General features: G+C 35.8%; 1 protein-coding gene across 7 annotated transcripts in view; it reads right to left on the bottom strand.

The window, feature by feature from the left end:
* The window catches only part of LOC110373989 (pseudouridylate synthase RPUSD2), a 427971-nt gene that overhangs the window by 62794 nt on the left and 342795 nt on the right, over window positions 1-22382 (bottom strand). For 5 of the 7 annotated variants that reach the window (XM_049852157.2, XM_049852158.2, XM_049852159.2 and 2 more), the window contains one exon: window positions 5790-6088. The exons of the other annotated variants lie outside the window; for them this stretch is intronic. In XM_049852157.2, the coding sequence (XP_049708114.1) occupies window positions 5790-5972 (183 nt within the window). In that variant the 5' untranslated portion in view covers window positions 5973-6088. The remainder of the gene's footprint in view (window positions 1-5789; window positions 6089-22382) is intronic. 7 annotated transcript variants of the gene reach the window in all.

The following is a 22382-nucleotide window of genomic DNA, read 5'->3' as shown; positions in this document are numbered from 1 at the left end:
CCCACTACCAGATCCCAGTCAGGAAACAATTACAAAAAGGAACATTTATCCTAAAAGCTGGTAGAAAGAGCTGTATCTAAAATATTTGCTTGTACCCTGAAGGCACTGAAAATACAGAATTGTCATTTCTTTACTGTTGGGAAGCCACACTATAATTGAGTAACATAAGCTATCTTTTATCCGGGTACAGGAAGAAGTTATCTCAGGATACGAGTGGAATTGCGGAAAACAGCCAGTCAGAAAAAAACATAATAGTATTTATCTATTTGAATGAGTTAGTATTTCAAGTAAGCACAGGAATGACAAAGCAGAACTAAAAATCAATTGTTAAAACTATTTGTAAACAATCCCAATTTACACTGCCTACCAAAATAGCTAACCACCTATACAAAACGTGTGCAAGCGAGTGTAAACAACGAACTTCGCACACTCATCCCCTGATAAGCGAAACCGAATTTATTCTGTCAACAGTGTAATTCATGGAGGAAGGAAAGAACGGAGATACCATAAGGCAGGTAGGTCAAGCGGTCTTGTAGGTCAAGTAATATACGGCAGGCGTGAGCAAAACTGTCAGTTAGGAACTGGTAACTAATGAGGCGTTTGGATTCGTCTTGCACTGTGTTACTATGTAACCATTTATAAACCTTCTCTCTAACGATAAGGTTGAAGTTGGCAAGAAAACCCATTCTATGTTAAGCTTCTAATTCTTTAAATGTTTTTGTATTTTTAAGTAGTGTGTGCAAAAAAGATAATAATACGCATCTGTCAAAGATTGGCCTTAATTGATTGATGATTTGGTTTAAAAAAAATGGGCACGTTCCAAAGAAGGTGTATGAGGACAGAGCGTTCCTCCTCCCCCGAACACCCGCATTTTGGCAATGCTACTTTTTTTAGTCATTGTCCGTTATGATATCTCCGTCCGTCATTTGGTTCTCCATGTTAGTACCATTAAAGGCTTCACAATACCGTCTTGGCCGTATTAAGGGGGCACACGGTGTAAGGCAAACGTATTTAATCCGATGACACGATCCCGGTACTATTAAACGTCTTACATAGGCTAGACTAGAACCAATTACTTAGCGTTTGGTGTAAATTGTGAGAGGTGGCGGGTTAGAATTGAGAACTAGGTACTAAGTCGCTCTAGGTCTAGCATATGGCTGGTAAAAATTCTAGTTAAGAGTCCGTGGACAAACTTTTGTTGTGATTATCGATGTATAATTTTAAGTTTCAAATAAAAAAAATATAACTTGGCCTTAATCCACTTTGTCGCTTACTTGCAACTAAAATAAAAACCCACTAACCTAAGTTACACACTAGAATGGTCAAAAGCAAGTTTTAAGTAGCAACCAGGGTGGCTCCAGCCATTTAATAATAGGCCCAGTATTTCAAGAGATTAAGTTACCCCATATCTTGGTAAGCAATCTAAGACAGCACCCACATTTGGCTCGCTCCCTTAACACTTGTAACATGAACCATACTAATTTCAGTTCAAGTTAAACTAGTCCTACAGATAATAATAGCAAACATGACACCATTGGAAGAGTGAGACGGAAAATAAAAAGAAAGAGAAAACTACAGTGGTAAGGGGACACGGAGTAACGAAAGAGCGGAGATGCTATAAGGTAGGTTGGATGACTTCTTTTAGGTCAAATACGAATGGTGGTCGTGGCTAAAACGATCAGTTGCGAGTGCACTAACAAGACGATCGGATTCTTTGGGATATCTGTCAAAGATTTTTGGTGTAACGAAAATGGGTGGTTTCCAAAGAAAGTGTATAAGAGTGGAGCTACTAACACTCCTCGTCCCTACCTACGCATTTTTGCGCGCTACTTTCTTAAGAGATTTTCCGTTATGGCACCTCCGCTGCGCATTTTGTTCTCCATGCAAAGGGAAGGCACTAGTCTACGCACATCTTTGTGGATCTTAGATAAAATATACATTTCTTGTAAAATAATGCGCTGTTCCCTGCATTTTGACAGTAAGTGCACCTGGTTTTAGTTTAACACTGAATAGAGGATGCATTTGCATGAAATAAATATAAAGGTTTTGCAGCTGCTTATTTTTGCATCTTTATGCAATTTTGTTGGATCGTGGCATGATGTTCTGCGATTAGTATAGTTTACTTTTTAATTTATGTTTGGTTTGTCATTTGTAACTACATACATAGTTAAAGAACGTGGGAATTTGTCCAGTATTGAAACAAAAACAAAACTTCTATCGTAGTCGTGTAACAGCCAGTTTCTTCATCAAAAGTTAAAGCCAAAGTAAAAGTCAAAGTAATGTCTAAAGTAAAAGTAACGGTCAAATTCAATTTTTTCTATTAGTTTTGCTGTCACTTTAGCCTTGAAAAAACGAATTTGACCGTTACTTTTACTTTAGACATTACTTTAACTTTAACTTTTGATGAAGAAACTGGCCGTAAAAGGAAAATTATTTTGTTGTTAAGCTACTGGGTAAAACCTCCTACGCAGACCTCTTGCTCAAGGCAGTTAATATGTCCAGGTTTTGAACTTAGGTAGGGAAGTGATAAAAATAAATTAATCATTATAAGCCGTATATTTTAATACTAGGCGTTTTCCCGTAGTTGTATCCCGTGGGAACTACTACCCGTAAACGGACGAAATATAGCGTCTGTTACGCGGGAAGAGGGTAGCTTTCTAACAGTGAAAGGATTTTTCAAATTACTTCAGTAGTTTCGGAGCCTTTGGGGTACATACAAACAAAAAAATGTTTCCTCTTTATTATATCAGTATAGATAATAAAAGGTTTATAATGATTAATGTATAAATTTATTTTAGACATGTGAAGGTTACGTTCATTGAAGATCCACCAAAACCACATGGTGTCTTACATAACCAATTTTTATATAACCGCCAAATTTTTTTGTGTGTACAAAGAATATTTTTTGTTCGCACATTATAATCACGAATTCGCAACGGTGTGTAAGACAAATCGTAATTAACACGTAACAGTGACTAAAGATAATTTTGAGGAAGTATTGAAGACCCTTTTGTGAGAAGGTTGTACCATTTACGTCACATACCAACCTAAATTTCCTATTAATCAATTTGCAACCTTACTTTCAAAGAGATAAAGTTGAAAATCGGGAGTAAATCAATCACATTGTAGTTCGTACTTACTGTATTGATTAAATCTATTTCTAACAATGCTTTTGGAAAATTACCGTTCAATTGAGTGAAACATCATGTGGACTGAAATAGTTTTTGGTAGTTTATTTACAGTTATGTATTTACTAGATGTTCTTTCAGATAAAAAGAAGTATTGTTTATGCTTTGCAAAAATAAATAAGGTGAAGACGATGATAATAATTCAATACATAATTTAGAAGACTTTATTGTGTTTAACCCACAACAAACGCAACTAATTGAAACCCAATCAAATACAGACAAAACATTAACATATACTGCGGGTATTAACATATGAAAACAATTATGTTTATCATACTATACGCTGGAGAGAATCATGTTATTATTCCGTTGTTAGAAGCTTATCGATTTGTCGAACAATATGTTTGGGAATACAAAACTATTGCACTGAACTTAGTTTGTTACACCATTATAATAATTTAGTAGTAAATGTGATTATAAGTTTGTCTGTAAGTCTAGTACGTTAAATAAACCACTAAATATATAAATGTAATATTTTGTGTAGAGACGGGTAAGACTAATAGTACTATGGACCAAGAAGTATTGGGTTGCCCGGGTAACTGGGTTGAGAAGATCAGATAGGCAGTCGCTCCTTGTAAACTGGTACTCAGCTGCAACCGGTTAGACTGAAAGCCGACTCCAAAACAGTTGGCTAAAGGCTAGGCAGATGATGATGAGAAGGTAAGACTATAAAGACCTTTATTTAAGAAGCAGGAGAAACCTGGATGCTGAATAAAATGAACGTGTCAGCGCGAATCCACTGCTAAGATATGTTCGCACACAAAGGTCTCAATATCGTGTAGACATTTTAAAAATGTTCGCACGCAATATGTTACTGTTTGCTAGACCGAGTAGACCAGAAGGAATAGTTATGTATACACTGGAATGTCACCTTGCAAGTTGTCATCTAAACACACTAGTACAACCATCTAGGAAAACTAACGTGAAGTTATGTTGTTCCCACATTTCCCTTTTCACCTAGTAAAATCGAAAGTACTACGGATAAGTACGATTGCCTCGTAAATACTGTACACAATACTTTAGTACGGGATTAAAGTCTTAACAATACTGTTGAATGGATAGTTAAAGTAACAGGTTATATACTGAACACCTATCTCTTGAATAGGTTGTAATAAATAAAAGGGAAAGTTTACTGTGCCCGTAGAAAGACTGGTAATCTTATAGAAGCAATAATGTGGGTATATGGAGTTCAAGATTTGTGTGAGAACAAAAGATAATGTAACGTATAAAATGTGTGTCAAAATACAGGACTTGTCCCAAATTATACATATGTAAATATGAGTTAGTTTAATATACATATATAATTTTTTACATAGATGACCGATTGAAAGGTGGTTTCAAGAGTAGTGTCCGAAATGAGAAAGAAACATCGGTTACACATTTTTTTTTAATTTACGATTTTTTTCGATTTCAATACGCTCTGTCAATAAAGCCAATCCCCAAAACCCATAGCTTAAGACCATTCGAAATAAAGACAAACTTCTCGACCCTTTCCCAAAAATTTATCCCTATATAAATATCCATTGTCTGCCGAAGCCTCAATATTCTAGCCCAGGTGACCCAGACGGAAATTACCTTCAGTAATTGATACGGAACCCGCGTCAGCAACGTCTTTTTCTATTTGGGTTAAGATGGATTTAAGGGAGGAGATAAAATTGATTTTGTGGCTCTGACCTCCTTTGAGTTTTAAAACAAATTATTTTATCATTCTTAGAGTGCATAAAATCTACCACAGACTGAGAAGAAAAGTTTAAAATTGAACACAGACTAATTTAGTTTAGCTAATAGTTTACGACATTCATCCCATAACGATCATCAGAAAGAACTGTGAGAAGCTCAAACACAAGGATTTGATATTTAAAGGAAATACATTGGAAATAGCTAATCTATCAAAAATCTATTCATGCAAATGTAGATGAAGTCAAATAAGAGTGAATCGATCATTGACCAAACGGAAACATTAAGCGGAATTTCTGCTTTTCTCCTCAACAGAACAAATTATTACCCCACAGCAAAAAAAGCTGCTTCCAAGGAAGGCACAATAGATAGTCTTATTACCCTCTCCACGATCAGTCTCCCATTTAATGTGGAACACTTGATTTATATCTGCAATCATTTAGCTGTAACTGCTAATACGGTTTGAACAAATCGCAAGTCACTCGATGGTATCAATCAGACCCAATGAGGAAATTTACGGTGCCAAATTGATCTGGCTGTAGGATCCTGTTGGGGAAGGAGTTTTGATGGTTTTTGGTGATGTTTTAGGTTTACTTTTTCATTATACTGATTGGATTTTTTTGGTTCTGTCTATGATCTGAGATGATAACAGTTCTAAGGATCTCAAAATAGGTTTAAATCAAATTGTGATTCGGAACTTCGTAACGTAGGCCAATTGAAAGTTATTTTATACATAAAAAGACAGCCTCTAAAGCATCTTGGATGAAAAAAGATCATACCTACAAAGATCTGAAAATATCCCTATATTTCCAGTGTTACACAGACACAGTGATCATAAATCGCCATAAGGCCCTAATTGCCTGAAATATGAACACATTAAAAAAATGCCCCAGATTTTCTCTACAACCAAACTAAAACCCATACCTTTCTCCCAGGCTGCTGATGAGGCAACTGAGGCGGCGCGATAAGCCTCAAAGGAGGGGGTGCCGGCGGCAGGGCAGCGAGCAGCGGCGGTACTAACGGCACCACGCCCCCCATCGGCAGGGCCACTGCAAACTTCTGCAGGCCCATGGTCCAGGGCAGGAACCAGCCGCCCCCCGCCTGCATCGCGCCCCCACCGGGCCCGTACCACGCCAGGGCGATCAGCTAGTCTCACCCCACATGAACACTGACACTTATCGTTGAGATTTTTGGGACATGTATTTTGAACACTTCACTTGTACCTGGGGACAAACGAAAATAGACATTAATAAAGATGCTCCTATTTTTTTTAATGAGAGGCTAACTAATACATAGGTAAAATTGCAGACACTATTGGTCCCACTTGAAAATAGATTTCAATGTATACTCAGTATACTCTTTATCAAGGTGCGCGGATAAGTTTTTACAGGACGCGGGTGCAACCACTGCCTGAAGCTAGTTTTCAATATACTGAAGTCGTTATGCTTTACCTACGCAAATATCTTCTAGTTATGTAATTGAGTTTACATTTCACATACTTAAACAAAACAACAAAATATATATGTACAAATCCGTAACAAGCAACATAATACCTATTCACTTAGTTACAAGTACCGATAATGTTTTCTGTGAGAATTACAAACATCGATAGTCGAAGTTAAGCACAACACTAGCGTTGCGTTAGGCGCCAGCTTTTATCGAATAACTTGAGCACATCACTTGACTGTCACATTAGATGTGAATCATAAGATTTATTATGTTCGTGGATGTTCATTCGTGTTCTCACGGATGTATGTGGAGAAGAAATTGATTTTGATAGAGATATTATAAAAGCTGTGAATATTAAAGTCAGCTTTTCCCACATTTTGCTACTTTGAGTTTGATTTCCATGTACCTACGTATAAGCCTGTTATGAAAGAACACGTTTAGGTACCTAGAAATTATAAATATTTTCAAAAATCCGATATCATTGCTCAACTGAAAAATATGTAGAACCCTGGACCTCACACCCACCCACCGACTAGATACTGAACTCTTAAAAACCATAATCAAAAGTCATAGAAAAAACCAATAAAGTAACATCAACGACAAAAGTTCTCACCCACATTCTTTCACCACAAAAGAAGTTCCCAAATAAACCCAGACACTTATATCATTTGTTTAACATAATATAGGGAACGTCAATCCAGGCACATCAAAGAGATTTCTGTATGTCTGTTTGTGCGGTTACTAGAGCGGAAAACTGAAAGAAAACGCTTGAAAATTCTCAAAATACGCATGTCATTGTGAAGGGTAGACAGTGGATTGACTCTGTTCTGACATAGAATGAACTAAGATATGATGGGAGTGAAGTTTTAACATGATTAATGAATTTAAAAATGTATTTAAATCATGTTTTAGTTAAAGGTTGTCATTTTCAATTGTTAGAAGTAATCTTCGAATAAAATTAATTGTTTTTACTTGACGTTTAAAATACATAAAGACAGAAAATATATGTTTTTTTTAAATACATTTTGCTAAGATCTCGTTGACACCCACATGTTACGTTTAAAAGCTTGTAATTGAAAGGGACTCCAATTAGTAGCATGAATGTGGCGTGTTTATAATTTTTGTGACATACACTTTTTGTGTACGACTGTACTTTGCAGGATATAGCTCAAAGCTAATTGGCGTGATTAGGGCGGATTATCGTTAAAAGCTGGCAACATGTTTGATGATAGACATAACTTTTTTGAACATGTTTTTTTTTGGTTATAAATGACACGTGTTGAAAGTCCTTTTTAATGATTTTAGTCAAGTTTATTGAAGCATGAATTTAATTTGGCGAAAATACGAACGCATATTTAGTATTTGATAGAAATAGTTGTTAGGTGTGATTGTAACCAAAGTTAAAGTTGGGCTTGAGTTTAGAAGTAAGAGTTTGTATAAATTACGTCTAAATTTAAAATCACGACGTTCCAAACCGATATTGAATGAAACGTAAAAAAATCTCGTTAAAACGAAGATTAAAGTAATAAACTTTATTTAAAGATCTAAATAAACATTCTTTCATTGAAAATGTAGCATTTTCTAACCGACATTTTTTATTTAAGTTTTTTTTTTACATTTTATCTGAGTATTTTATTTTTAAATGGCGCTTTAATGAGATCTATGTTTTTGACTACCGTCCAAGAATTTAACAAAAGAAATAGAATGATGATGACTAATTGTATGACGATTGCTGAGTACTATTATAGTAATCTTATCATCGGCTCTATTTTTGATCGGTGGTAATTAAAGACCGTCTTCGCATATAGTGAGTTCGTCATTTCTCATACATATATTGTTCATTACATTTTTTTTCTTCACTTCATTCTCATACATAAATATTCTTAAAGCAAGTTAAAGAAGCAAGTTTAATCGTCGTCGTGGTGGCCTAGTGGGTAAAGCACCAACCTCTGAAGGGGTTTGATTCCAGATCAGGCAAGTACCAATGCAACTTTCCTAAGTTTGTATGTATTTTCTAAGTGTATCTTGGACATAAATGACTGATTAATAGATATCGAGGAAACCTGGACTGTAAAATCTGAAATCATCAACCCGCATTGAGCAAGCGTGATGATCAATGCTCAGTCTTTCTCTGTGTGAGAGGAGGACTTTGTCCATACTGATGATGATGAATGATAATGTTTATAAATAAAACGGTTGAAATCTCACGTAGGTAAGGTATACTAAAACTTCAAAGCAACATATAATAAACAAAACATAAATCGTAAACACAAAAATTATACGTTACGTCTTTGGTAACATTTCCAAAAACTAATTTATTGCGTTCATGTTTGACAGCCGGCGCCATTTTGTCAAGATGGCGCGCGTAAAAGTCATCTTTGATTACTTTATGGTGTTTCCAGAAACAATAATGGTGTTTTTTGTTTGGTTGCAAGTCTGCGGGTGTTATACATCAATTATTTTTAATTATTGTGCTAGGCATATTTCAAGGATCATATCTGGACTTAAAAAAAATGTTTGCGTGTAATTCCATTCAATGGTTATGCAACACAAAAACTACTAGACTGATTAAAAAAATATATATATACTGCTCGAAATCTACACACTTTCTGAATAACTAACTACATTATGGGTAGTGGTTCCCACGGGTGAAACCGCGGGAAAATGGTTAGATCTTCAATAAATCATGTAGAAAATTTGAACTACACGCGGGACTAAATTAGTTTAAAGTAGGAAGCATATTTGCTTTCAAATGTGGTACATATTATTGCTGCATATTATTTTGTTAGTATAATTGACCGGATAAATCAGCCTTCTTTTATGGGAATTCAACTCCCATTGACAAAACCCATGACACGGCTTATAAAATCTAAATACAACAAAAATCAGAACGGTTCCACTTGACTGGTATTGTTTGGAGTCAGCATACCCACAAAGTCGGTCCACAAAATAAATAGGTACAGAAGTCAATCTACATACAAAGCGCGTTCGAGTCACGCAGACATAGGTGTCTCTGTGTGCGTGTTCACAGACGCGCTGTCTCAAAACAACTCAAAACAGTGCGAGCGCGGCTGCCGCTTTCTTGAGATACGCGCGTCACACACAAGGTCGATAAATGTGCACGCGTTGTGATACCTAACTGTAATTTGACTGTAATATTTTTAATTTTAATAACAAAAGAAAAAGTCATAATGGAGCAACAAAAAAAAGTCGTATTATGATTGTTCAGTGGACGGTTGTTTTAAATTTTTAATACAACAATAAACAGTGAACTGTCGTTTTTTAGCCTGCCGGTTGAATCAGAGAGGTAAATACCTATAGTATGTAATGTACCTATAGTACCTATAGTATGTTATTTTCTCATATTTCAATGATTCGTTTAATAAACGCAGTAGGTACAATTAGGTGGGTAGGTAAGCGCCCCGATAGGCTGATGATGATGATGATGAGTGTCGACCCAGGCGAGCCTGCCTACCCTCAAAGATTATTACTAGGTAGTAGGAGTTGATAAATTTTTGTGATCATGGCGAGAGTAGGTAGACGAAATAAAACCGGTCAAGTGCGAGTCGGACTCGCACATCAAGGTTTCTGTAGGTAGAAGCAAGCTTAGATCAGGAACTGTACCAACCCATTACATACAATTGTTTTTTTTCGCAAGTAAAGAGGTACTTTGTTTTACATAGTGTTTTATGGTATATACGTCTGAATAACAAAATTATAAATTTGTTTCTGAAAAAGTTCGGCATCTTGTTCAAACTAATTTCCGTTGAAAGTGTTTATTAACCTCTTGTATGCCACATTAAATATTTTATTATTATTGGTTTATATTTCATTTTTCCTGTTTTATTTTCAACAATAAATAAATAATTAGATACGAGTACCACTACCACGTTAGTTTTATGCGCATAAAAAAGTTGACAACCTTAGCGCGACCGCCGAGTTTAGGCATGAAAAGTGAAGTACATACATGAGATTGACTTCTGTACCTATGTATTTTGTGGTCGGTCACAGTTGACTTGCTAGATCGATGGGCTATTAACAGGACAATAGGCGTTTTGTTCGCTCGTTGGACGCCACCGACGTCAACACTAGGGATGTGACACGAGTGTGGTATCGATACTTGAGGTCATTAATCAATTTTAAAGAGTCGGTTGTGGAAATATTTTTTTTTATTTTTTTCAGGATGTGTTGCTGGTAATGACGCGTTTAGAATTGGTTGGTTTGAAACGGCAATTGGAACATAAGGGTTGTGAAAGCTTTAGATAGACATATGGTGTGAATCAATGTATATGTGTGCATTGATTGTGAATAATATGATGTAGCTCTGATTGTTTACTTTATCTCAATATTATTTTGGAAATTTCAAATGCATGTATAACAAAGAATTATGTTTTCAAGTTGACGAAGTCTAAGTATATGACAGGTATCGCTACGTTTTCATAAAAATGCCTTTGGGACCCGAAAAGCAATACAATATTTTGAAATCTGACCAACCATTCACCTTTGTCAAAATACGGTCTACACAAAAACCACGTATTCTATTCTATAATTCCAAGGATTCATTTCCATGTCCAATATCAAAACGGAACAATGGTCGAAAATTTGACGGAAACCGAAACCGGTACCCAATTACCTAGGATCATACCTCCGATACCTGATTGGGTCTTTTCATTACTGAATGCTAAACGACCAAATACCATCTGGGATCGGTACGGCATTGTTCGATGATCGAGATATCGATTCGATATTCATTACTCGATTGTGTGGTAACGTATTGTTCCCATCCCTATTATTTAGCGGTTTGTATCGATATGATGCAGTTATTTGTGAATAAATGTTGGATTAATCAAACATTGTGTTTGTACACGCTTTGTTGACATTTCTATGAAGTTTCGGAGTATCGATAATTAGGTTTATTTGCATGATAAACAGCGGAATACATTGAAGCATGCATATGAGGGAAATATGTCGTTGGAGCTAAATCAAGTTACTTTTACAGAACCCATACATAAAATATAGACTTAATAAACTGGTTTTATTTTTTTAATTTTAATAGCCTTTCTTATTAACGATTAATTTAATAATTTTTGTCTGTGTATTTTTGTTTGCTGTATTTTTGTAGTTTTTTTTTTCACTTTGTGGGACGCGACCTTCTTGCTACTTTTGTATTAACGTTTACTCTCAAACATTAGTCAATTGGGCGTAAAATCGTAACGTCTAGTGTATTTTGACGGTTAATTGAGGGAAATAGGTTAAACTAAAACTGTCACTTTGGCACATTGTCAACTAACTCACAAGAAAGTATTAGAAACATTTTACTGTTACGTTTCAACAATATGTGTGAAATAACATACGGAATAGTTAAAAACTTCGGTACATTGCGCAAGGTGTTCCAAGCCCGTTAATACTGAAGCTCTATTTTACTAAGAAACTTTGATACTATGTTTTAAGTACAACTGTTTGTATGTATTAGCACAAATACCAGTCTTACCAAGGGGTATTGGGTTGCCCGGGTAACTGGGTTGAGGAGGTCAGATAGGCAGTCGCTTCTTGTAAAACACTGGTGCTCAGCTGGATCGGGTTAGACTAGAAGCCGACCCTAACATTGTTAGGAAGAAGCTAGGCAGATGACTGCGGGTAATAATAGGGAACACTGTCATGAGTAGCTAATATCGAATATTAGGTAAGTACAAAATATGTGTAAGCACATCTCTATTACAGTGACAGTCATAGACATGCGTGTTCAAAAACATTTGAACATTGAAATAAAGAACAATAAGTTCCCTCCAATTTATTCCAGTCATTCGAAATTCAAACGTCCGCCACGCCTCTCCGATTCGTATCACCAAATCGATCCATCGATTTAGAAATTCGACTAATCGGTTACAAATAGGGATCGGTCAGTTATTTGGCCGGAATTTATGGTCAGTTCCTCCCACATAAGAGGGAATAGTTCTTTTAATAATTAAAACTCGTGGGAACGAATCCCTTTATTAAGTTTATGGGTCAACTCGAATATTTCGGTCATTCGATTTTTACGACGCATTTTTTTTTAATATTGAAGGGCAAAGAACGGGTTAAGAGATGCCCTTGATACGGAAATTTTGTCGATACAATCTCGATTAAAACATAGTTGATTGCTTGTTAGAGGGAATTTATTGGGTTTATTGTGATTGATAGAAAAATAATAGATGTTAGTCATTTTTATATTGGCTTCAATATTTTTATCGATATATTTTTATTGTTTATAATTGGTTGCTCTGTTTTAATGGGAGGATTGTTTTCTTCATAAAGAGTGCATAAGACAGGATATAATCATATCGTACATTACATATTATTATGGTCATAAGTGTAATATGTTTCGTACTTTGTACCATGAACTTGACCTTCTTATTAGTTGATCTTTTAACTACGTGATAAAAAGTTATGACGTCATATTGCGACGTGAATATAAAGTTATGATAAGAGAGAATTGATGAAGACGGACAAGAATACCCGTACCTATACACAGCTATGATTCGATGTTACATCTTGAAGTTCCAGTTCACATCTTCCAACTAAATTACTAGATCAGTTCGACAGTTCTAATCATTGTATTGTCATCAGTCATAGATACAGCTGCCAATTTTCATGACGCTACGACTTATTGGAAGCTGATTAAATTTTTACATAGTTACATACAGAGCTACGTAATAAAAGTGTGTTAATATGCGAGGAACCGTAGCTAATAAACAATCCGAGTTTTCATGTAAATTCGACTTCGAAATAAACCTTGATTACGTTGTTCCTAGTCTTGACCAAATCTTGTCTAACAAATCCAGCAATGAATGACCATCAGAGCTCTAAAAACTTTAACACCTAAGTAAACTGTCCTGAAAACCATCACAAGAAATGTCAAACGTTTTAGGTTTATAGGTAGTAAACTAAGACCTAGAAGCGAAGTGGTCCATTTAGTTTATGTGGAGTCATACGATTTGGATACTGTGGTGAGGACAGATTATATACTCTGTACTTTGTGAAATAAGACTTGTATTACATAAAAAGGGGACGAGAAAAGGACTTATTTATGCACGTTTTTAGAATATCAAAAATATTTGGTGTTTTATGATCAAACATGGTCTTTTTGTGTGCAGTTTCCACTAAAAGTTTCAACGAACGCGAATTCAGTATTTTTTGCATAGAAAATAAACAATAGTAAGTAGTTAAAAATACAGTACCTACTAAATAAGATCTTTTAAAGTTTATTGTGTCTAGAAACAAGAAGAAATATATTGAAAAGGTTTGACCTATAACCGAACCATTATTATTACTGCCGGTTCAAATATTCCCCACTCTCACTTTAACCCGCCGCTACATAACACACATTCACTTACAGTATATGGGAAATAGTCACTTACTGCGACAGTCGTTCTTTAAGTGCTAAAAGCGAATACGACCGTACTTTAACTGGTAAGGTCAGAAGCTAATGCATTTGCTATCTTAGAAAATATTACGAGATAAGATAAACATGATATTTTTCGCCGTATAATAATGTATGTTGAGAATATGGAAGAACATTTGTATGTAGGAAATAAACTTTGCTGACTAAAGAACGTAATAGATAGAGACATAGATAGATATATTCTTTATTAGGCATGTACACCAATTAAAATACCAAAAGGCAAAATTCAATATAAATTACAAAAACTCAAATATCACACCATATTCCACAATCCACTAACTTAACGCTTTATAAGCATAAAATACAGACCGAAAGCTTAGAGAAAAATATTTAGAAATTCACGAAAATGTTGATAAAATATCCGTTCATTAACCTGTAGCTAAGAAGACGACCACAAACTCAAAAGATTAAATCCAAGGCCAGCAAAGCAAAGAATATATTTTTTAAGATCTCATTGTGCCAACTAAATAGGGACTTATTAATCCCTTCGCCCTTTATCCAGCTTATTAGGTAACACAATGGCTTGAAAAAAGTTGCTCACAAAAAAATACCGGCCAAGTGCAAGTCGGAATCGCACACGAAGGGTTCCGTACCATTATTTATAAAACGGACAAAAAATCACGTTTGTTGTATGGGAGTTCCCAAAAATATTTATTTAATTCTAGTGTTCAGATAACAAAAATACATCATCTGTGAAAATTTCAGCTCTCTTACTATACGGTATACCTACGGTTCATGAGATACACCCTGGTGACAGACGGATGGACGAAAGGACAGAGGAGCGAAAACAATAGGGTCCCGTTTAACCCTTTGGGTACGGAACCCTAAAAATGGCGTTGGCTCGTAAATCGATGGTGGGTGATGCATAATGTTTGCAAATTGCGACCGACGCCGCGAACTTTTTGCCTCCAAACTTATTTCGCATACAATAAATTACAATAAGGTAAGTTTTTCAAAATAAATTTCGCGTTTGACATTTGCTTTTGGCATTAAAGGGTTTGCACATAGAGTAACGAAAGATGAGCGGCGATGCCGTAATGCAGGTAGGTCAGACGCCTTATTCTAGGTCAAATTAGTGCAGTGGAAATTACCAAAACGATCAGTTACGAGTTAACTACCCAGGCTTTAAGGTTCTTTGAGGCATTTGTCAAGGATTATTGTTATTACAATAAATGGTCGGGTCCAAAGAAGGCGTATAAGGGCGAAAACAATAACGTTCCTCGTCCCCCGCTCACCCGCATTTTGGCGCGCTACTTTCTTAGGCGATTTTCCGTTATGGCACCTCCGCTAGTCATTTTTTTCTTCATGAGTTTGTATGATTGTCGACGGTCATTGCATTTTCTGACATTGATAACCAGCGTGCAAATTGTTGAATAAATCAATAAATCTCATGGTGTGATAATTGGCATAAGAGCAAAATAAAATTCCTTTGTGCAGTTGAAAATAAAACGAGGTCGGTAAATACAAGTTGTGGTTGGAACTGGATCGAAACTGGTTAATATCTCAATTCAATAAGGTGCGTGATTGGATGATTTACAATGTAGAGATTTATTTATATAGCAATCCAATTATTTTATTCTACTATTGTCAAATTAGGTACCAACGTACATTCATACTTTCAATTATTTTTAAGTTGTAGCTGACTTTGGTTCGACAGAAGTCTAACTACCTAGTAATTGACCGTTGACGATCAGACAAAAATCTGAAGAGTTCATAAAAGAAAGATATACCTACCATCTTTCACGACGTATTTAAATCACAAATCCTTACTACATACTCAACATCCATCAAACAAATTAAACTCAAAAAATCGCTGGGTTTATACCGTCATATATGAAACCTCTCTAACACAGTCGAACGAACATTAAGGGACTGATTAGAGGAACATTTCGAACACACACTGATGAGAATGTCCGTTCACATTTTTTTTTAATCAAACGGTCGATTGTTAAAAATATCGAAATGCGAATTGAAATGAATATGCAAAGGACGGGTTTGATTTTAAAGTTAATTTATTTTAGGATACACAGTTTGTCCTTTGGTAAATTGTTTTAGGTAGTCATTTTTAATGAAGATAAAATTAGAACTGGGGTTTCCGATGTTTAAACTGTCATTTACTGACCTGAGAATATTTTTTACTTTGCCTTAAAAGATATTTGACCAATTTATGAAACCAAAAAATCCCATAACACGATAAATTCCAATAAAAAAACCTCATAATATTTATTAAAACAATTTGTGCCACAAAATGATATTAACAGCTTCATAAATTATATATAGACGGTGTATTTTATAACAATTTACGGCCGAAACCGGGGCGCGATGATAGTTTATTACTAGGGGCCATATGAATCTATATTAACGTTGGACGTTATTTGTCCTAAGTGCCTCATGGACTCGGTCTAGAAATAGGCCGTTTATTTTAGACTAGGAAAAAGCTTTTTAACCGACTTTGGTAGGAAAGTGGGTGATGTGTTTTCTATAGGCTTTTTTTGAAGTAGGAATGTTGTATTACTGTTGTTTTGTAGTTATTCTCTATTTTTATTGTGTGCTAAAACTTATGTTGCTTTCATTGCACGCCTGAACCGTATAAATTATGTTTGCAGAGAGTAGTGCAAATGATAAAAAAGGAATTTCCAATTTAATATCATAGTTAGATAATATAAGTTGTATGGAGAAAATACGAGCCCATTATACTTGTTTACACTTAAATTCACCGCGTATAATTTAAAAATAACCCTAAATTATGATGTTCTCATTACATTTACATATAACCTGTTACTGACATTGAACTAAGGGGTAACAAACAACTAAAGGCACCTTTACCAAGGATTTATTTTAAAATTAATGTGTATAATATCATAATAACGAGTAAATAATTAGGTAACATTTGCACGTGTTATCTTTTTGTTTTCAAAGTTTTTTTTTGTTATAAATACTATTTTTAGTAAGTAAAACTTAAGCAGGTTAGGTTGTTTTTATCATCGTGAGGTTTTCATGTAAAGTTCAGCCTTTTATTGCTAACAATAGACCAGAACAGATAACATACGTTCACAAACACACACTTACAAATCCTTCATTCAATGTGAAACCTGCAAACATCAGGTATAATCTATCCTAGGGCTAGCTATTGGGTTGCCCGCTCCTTGTAAAACACTGGTATTCAGCTGCATCCCATTAGACTGGAAGCCAACCCCAACATAGTTGGGAAAAAGCTAGGCAGAAGACGATAACGAATTATTGCTTCATAGTACATAGAAATTATTGTCCTACACCTGAAACGCCTAAACCAAGACATATATACATTTTACTATCACAGTGTTTCCCTTGTTAAAATAAATAGCCTATGGTTGCCATTCTACGGCCTCCTGTAACAGTGACCCAATTCTAAGGCCGTCAATTTAACTACCCGCAAGATAAGTGGGCAATTTGTTAACCTACTTCAACTAAAAAGGTTAATTTACACCCGTATTTTTACGCATAGATACCTATTATTAGGGTGAAATTTTGGGTTGTAAATATTCTTTATTTTTTCCCGCGGATTTATTTGCTGTGTGTTCCATAGTATATCTATTTTCATCTTTACTGGTGTTATAATACTTTAGTTAGATTGTTTGTTTGAAAGAGTTAGTCTTAAGAGCAACTGGAATCAGTGTTAGATAGGATAGCCCATTTATCGATGAAGGCTTCTTATTTGGGTGTGTCGAGTTTCCAAGGGACTCCGATGAAACTGTTGGCTGAAGCTAAATTTCTTCTTTAATCAACAGACTAGATACAGTATAGTGGCATTAAAAATATATGTAAATGTACGTAAGTAAGAACACCTTAACCTCTAAATAAATAACATACACATCTTAAACCAAATTAAAGTAAGAGCCGCAGTACACGGACTGCTTCAAGCAGTTGAAACCGACTGCTTAAAGCCGCGACCGCGCAGTGAACTATAGTCATTCATTCGCTGCCGTACACACGACTGCTCGAGCAGTCGCGACCGCTTCAAGCCGTCAACTGCATGATGAAATTCCATCGTGCCGTCGACCGCTCGCGAGCGGTTGCGAGGCATACACCGACTGCTCGAGCCGTTGACTGCGCTAGAGCAGTCGACAGCTCTCCGACTTCCCTCTCCCCCCCGCCCTTTGCGGCCTCGCGGCGTCTGTTTTCTCATTTGCCGACTGTTTTTTGAAAATCAACTGCTCGAGCAGTTGGGTCGTAGCTCGAGCAGTCAACAACCGACAGCTCAAGCAGTCGACGCCGACCGCTCGAGCGGTCCGTGTATTTCACTCAGCCGCTAACTGCTCGAGCAGTCCGTGTACGGCGGCCCTAAGACCAAACAAAATAAAATGTAAACCTAATCACCTCACTCAAAGACGTAGGGTGAACGCACACATTGTCGTCCACATGTATTCAATTACACACGACACGGGACAAAGTAATGATGTGCAATCAACACGTCCAGTGACGTCACTAGACAGCCACAGACGTATAATAAGCGCTATTCGTCAAGAATTCATTCTTTTTGTCGTTGTAATCATGTTTCTGTAGTTAATGTTGTTTTGTGGGGAGGTTTCGCTAATTACAAGATTGTGTCAGGTATGTGGGCTAAGTAATTGTTGGACATTGTTGTAGAAAAGATTCTTGTAAGATGTCTGTATGGACTAAATGCTGTATTTTTTGTAACGTTAAGAGTGAGCAATGTAGCATGCCGTAGATGACCGTACATACTTGTACGGTCATCTACGGCATGTTTTTTATCATATCATTGTAAATTAACATTACCTAAAAAGTGTAAAAAATACATTTGATAAATGAATATTTTAACTATAAAACGCAACCAACCTGTAATTTTATAAATCTAAATAATATGTACGCGGTTGCCTCTGCGGCTTCAAATGCATTACCTCTAATTAAAATAATGACAGTAATTTATTCTGAAGAAAAAATACCAAATCCGTGTTTAATCCTTTTTGTATGAAGCTGTAATACTGCACAGCATATAAAAAATAACCTCTAAAACAAATAATTACCGTGACATCATTCCTGTGGCGTAATAACATGTTTTTTATAACAGCATCCGCTTCAAATACTAACGCTAATACTTTATCATCACGCTAACAATACCTGAGTACCAGAGAATATACAATGATAGTATCTCATGGAGAACAAAATGACTAGCGGAGATGCCATAACGGAAAATTTCCTAAGAAAGTAGCGCGTTAAAATGTGGGTTTAAAACGAGAAACGTTACTGTCTCCGCTTTTATACGCCTTCTTTGGACCCGCCCATTTTTGTAAGACCAAAAAATCGTTGCCAGATGTTCCAAAGGACCGGAACTTTTAATTAATTCACTCGTAACTGATTGTTTCGGTCATGCCTATCGTACATATTTGACCTAGAAGAAGGCGCGTGACCTATGTGCATTATAATAACACCAGCATAACATATCTGCTCATCTTACCTTACTCCGTGTACCCGAGTACTACAGAGTATACAATGACAGTATCTCAAGTTAAAAGTCGTGAGTATAACACACGCTCTTCTTTATTACAAGACGATGATTAAGCTGATACTTATGACCAACATTGTTACCTCAACCGTGGCATTGTGACGAAAAAAGACGGGACGTGTGTGACGACAATTGGAACTTTCACCTTACTAATGATAGGATACGTTGAAGGAATGAAGTTATTTTTGTTAAATAATTGGCTCATCCTGTTATTATATAAACTAATGTTATAAATAGGGCTTATTTTTTGTTCGTTTGTTCTTTGCTCCAAAACTACCGAGTTAAACTCACCATTTTATAGGTATAAAATATAATCGAAATTTTAATATACCTAAGTACCTATAGTATGGTTTACTGTATATATTTTGATGCGATTCAAGAGTAATGGGGCAAAGATACATGCCTTTTTTATCAGATACTGCTTTCGTTCAAATCCTTGCTTTAATATTAAGTACTTGAAAAAAAATCCCTATCAGGCTAATAAAAATAAATTATCATGTTCTCGAGTCTTGCTTACAAACGATCATATTTTGTATTGAATGCGAGTGTTTTAGCTCAATATAAGCTTCAACGGCATTTTTATGTAAATCCTTAATGTTATTTGCAAGAACTAGATATTAATGCATGGACTCATACTTTTATTGATTATGTAAATTAGCATTGTATAAATAATAATTTATTGTATTGTAGTCATTGTGTTTTAGAATTTTAACTGTTCTTTTTATTTATTTTCATCGATGTATTTGCTACTTGCAATAAAATGCAAGTTATAACACATGCATCATTTATATGGCGAATAAATCATTTACAGAAGTAGGTACATAGCACTTAGGTACATACATATAAATGTTGAAGTGAATAAATTGTATGTGTAATATCTTCTTCTTTCATCCTTCTGTATCTAACGTCCAATTAATTTACTTTCGTCAAGCCGCCTTGAGCAGAGTTGCGATTGACGATTGTTTCTTCTCAGTATGAGAAGAGGGCTATGCTCTGTAGTGGGGGAATAAAAAGGATGATGATGACGATGATATCCTCTTTCTTTCGTCTATAATAGTTCCATAATTAAAGACTTTCCTCACATAGCACGACTTTTATGTCTTCGCATAACATATCCTGCATCAAAGTCGGTAAAGCATAGAACATAATCCATCTAAATTCCAATACTGAACTCGTTTCAACTTTCCAGTACTGAATACAAAGAGCACTTAATGCGATGACACGGCGATAATCTTAACTAGGATTAACAGAAATTCTAGTTTCTGTAATTGCCGTTTTGAACTTGACGTGTAAGGCAACGTCCTGATAGAACGCCATTGCGCGAACATCGTATACTCGTACGAACGCACGATCAAATATTGAACTCGAATAGGTGTCCTAATTGAAATTCGCACGAATCGTGTCCGCACCACTGATTAAATATAATAATACGTCCAAGGCCGTTTTCAGCCACTGCGGCTGTTCTCATATAAGTAGATCAGACAGCAGCGCATGACATATTATAGTGCACAAGCATTTGCGCAGACACAGGTGCACTCACTATTTCTTCACTCTCATAGCCCGATGGGACGGCAATCCGACGCGACCGGAGAGAGATCAGGCGCAGGACCGACATTGGGGTGAATCAATCACCAACTTCTAGAGAACTTCCCTCTCTCTTCCCGATCCAACGGGCTGTTTTGTGAAAGTACCTATATAAAAAAAAATCAGCCCGACCAGGAAATCGAACCCGACACCTTAGTCATAGCTTGCGACCACTAGAACAACGAGGAGCTGCTTAAATACACGGTTGCTTGTTCTCATCGTGAATTCGCTCGATGATCAATAGGACACATAGTTTTTTCTCCCGCACATACATGTGGTAATCATTTTGCTAGCTCGCGCAATGATCGCGTCCTACTAGGACGATGCCTAAGGTCCTAAGGTTAGTTTAGTACAAGCTCATCGCTATGTCGTTGATAGGCCTGGTTCTGTGTGTGGTCTGAGGAAAGGCGGTATAATTCTTCCTATTATGGTAGTGGTTGGTTTTACTTGCTTTAGTGGAGAAAACCCGTATGAAAAGATGCTGAATTCTAAACAAGAATTTGGGATAAGCACGGAAGCCAATAGACTAGAAGCCAACCCGAACAGAGTTAGGCAAAGCTAGGCACATTATGATGTAAGTACGAAACCATCGGGGTGGAACTTTCATCTTGAATTTTAAAGTTTAATATTTGAAATCTGAATAACTTGAGATTTATTATTTGCCTATCTATGCAATGTATTTAAAATTACCTGACTTACAGAACTGAATTATGAACGATTAAAAAATATTTAATACTTGAAACCCCAAAAATTAAGAACTAAGTTTCATTGACTACTTATTTTCTCATCTATACATATAATAATCTATACATATAATAAATCTGTAAAAATACTGTGTCTGTACATTGAATATATTTAAAAAATAATAATTGGGTGGGGTTTAGAAACAGTAATGGAGCACAAATCCAAAAAAAAAATTCTGTCTGTATGTCTGTATGTCTGTATGTCTGTATGTCTGTTTGTTTGTACACGCTAATCTTCGGAACTACTGAACGGATTTCAATGTTTTTTTCTGTGTTGTATCAGTATTAAGCCTGGTCAACATATAGGCTATAATTTATCTTCGAAACTTGAAGACCTGATGCAGAACACCAACAGACCAACAAAACTATAAGAGATACAAAAATGGTGCCATGGCAAAAATTGTTTCATATGATGAGCATTTTCAGCTGAGATAATAAATTTTAAGATCTGGAACACCTGATGTGGAACCCCAAGAGTCCAGCTTCTCTGTACCATATACAGGTATGACGTTTTAGCAAAAGTTGTTCAATTTGATAAGCACTTTCTATTGACTTATACAAATTGAAGATCTAAAACACCTGATGTGGAACTCCAGGAGTCCAGCTAGACAATAGCATATAAATATATGACGTTTTAGCAAAAGTGGTTGAACCTGATAAGCACTCTCTATTGACGTATATACATCGAAGATCTGGAACACCTGATGTGGAACTTCAAGAGCAATACTACACTTGAAATGTATAGAAATGAATGTTATGAAATAGGTATGGTGAATCAAAAAAAGTGATTAGTCCGT

Source organism: Helicoverpa armigera, chromosome 6, assembly GCF_030705265.1.
Source record: "Helicoverpa armigera isolate CAAS_96S chromosome 6, ASM3070526v1, whole genome shotgun sequence".
NCBI classification, from domain to species: Eukaryota; Metazoa; Arthropoda; class Insecta; order Lepidoptera; family Noctuidae; genus Helicoverpa; species Helicoverpa armigera.
Note: the sequence above shows the minus strand (reverse complement) of the source record. Positions and strands in the feature narration are given on the sequence as shown.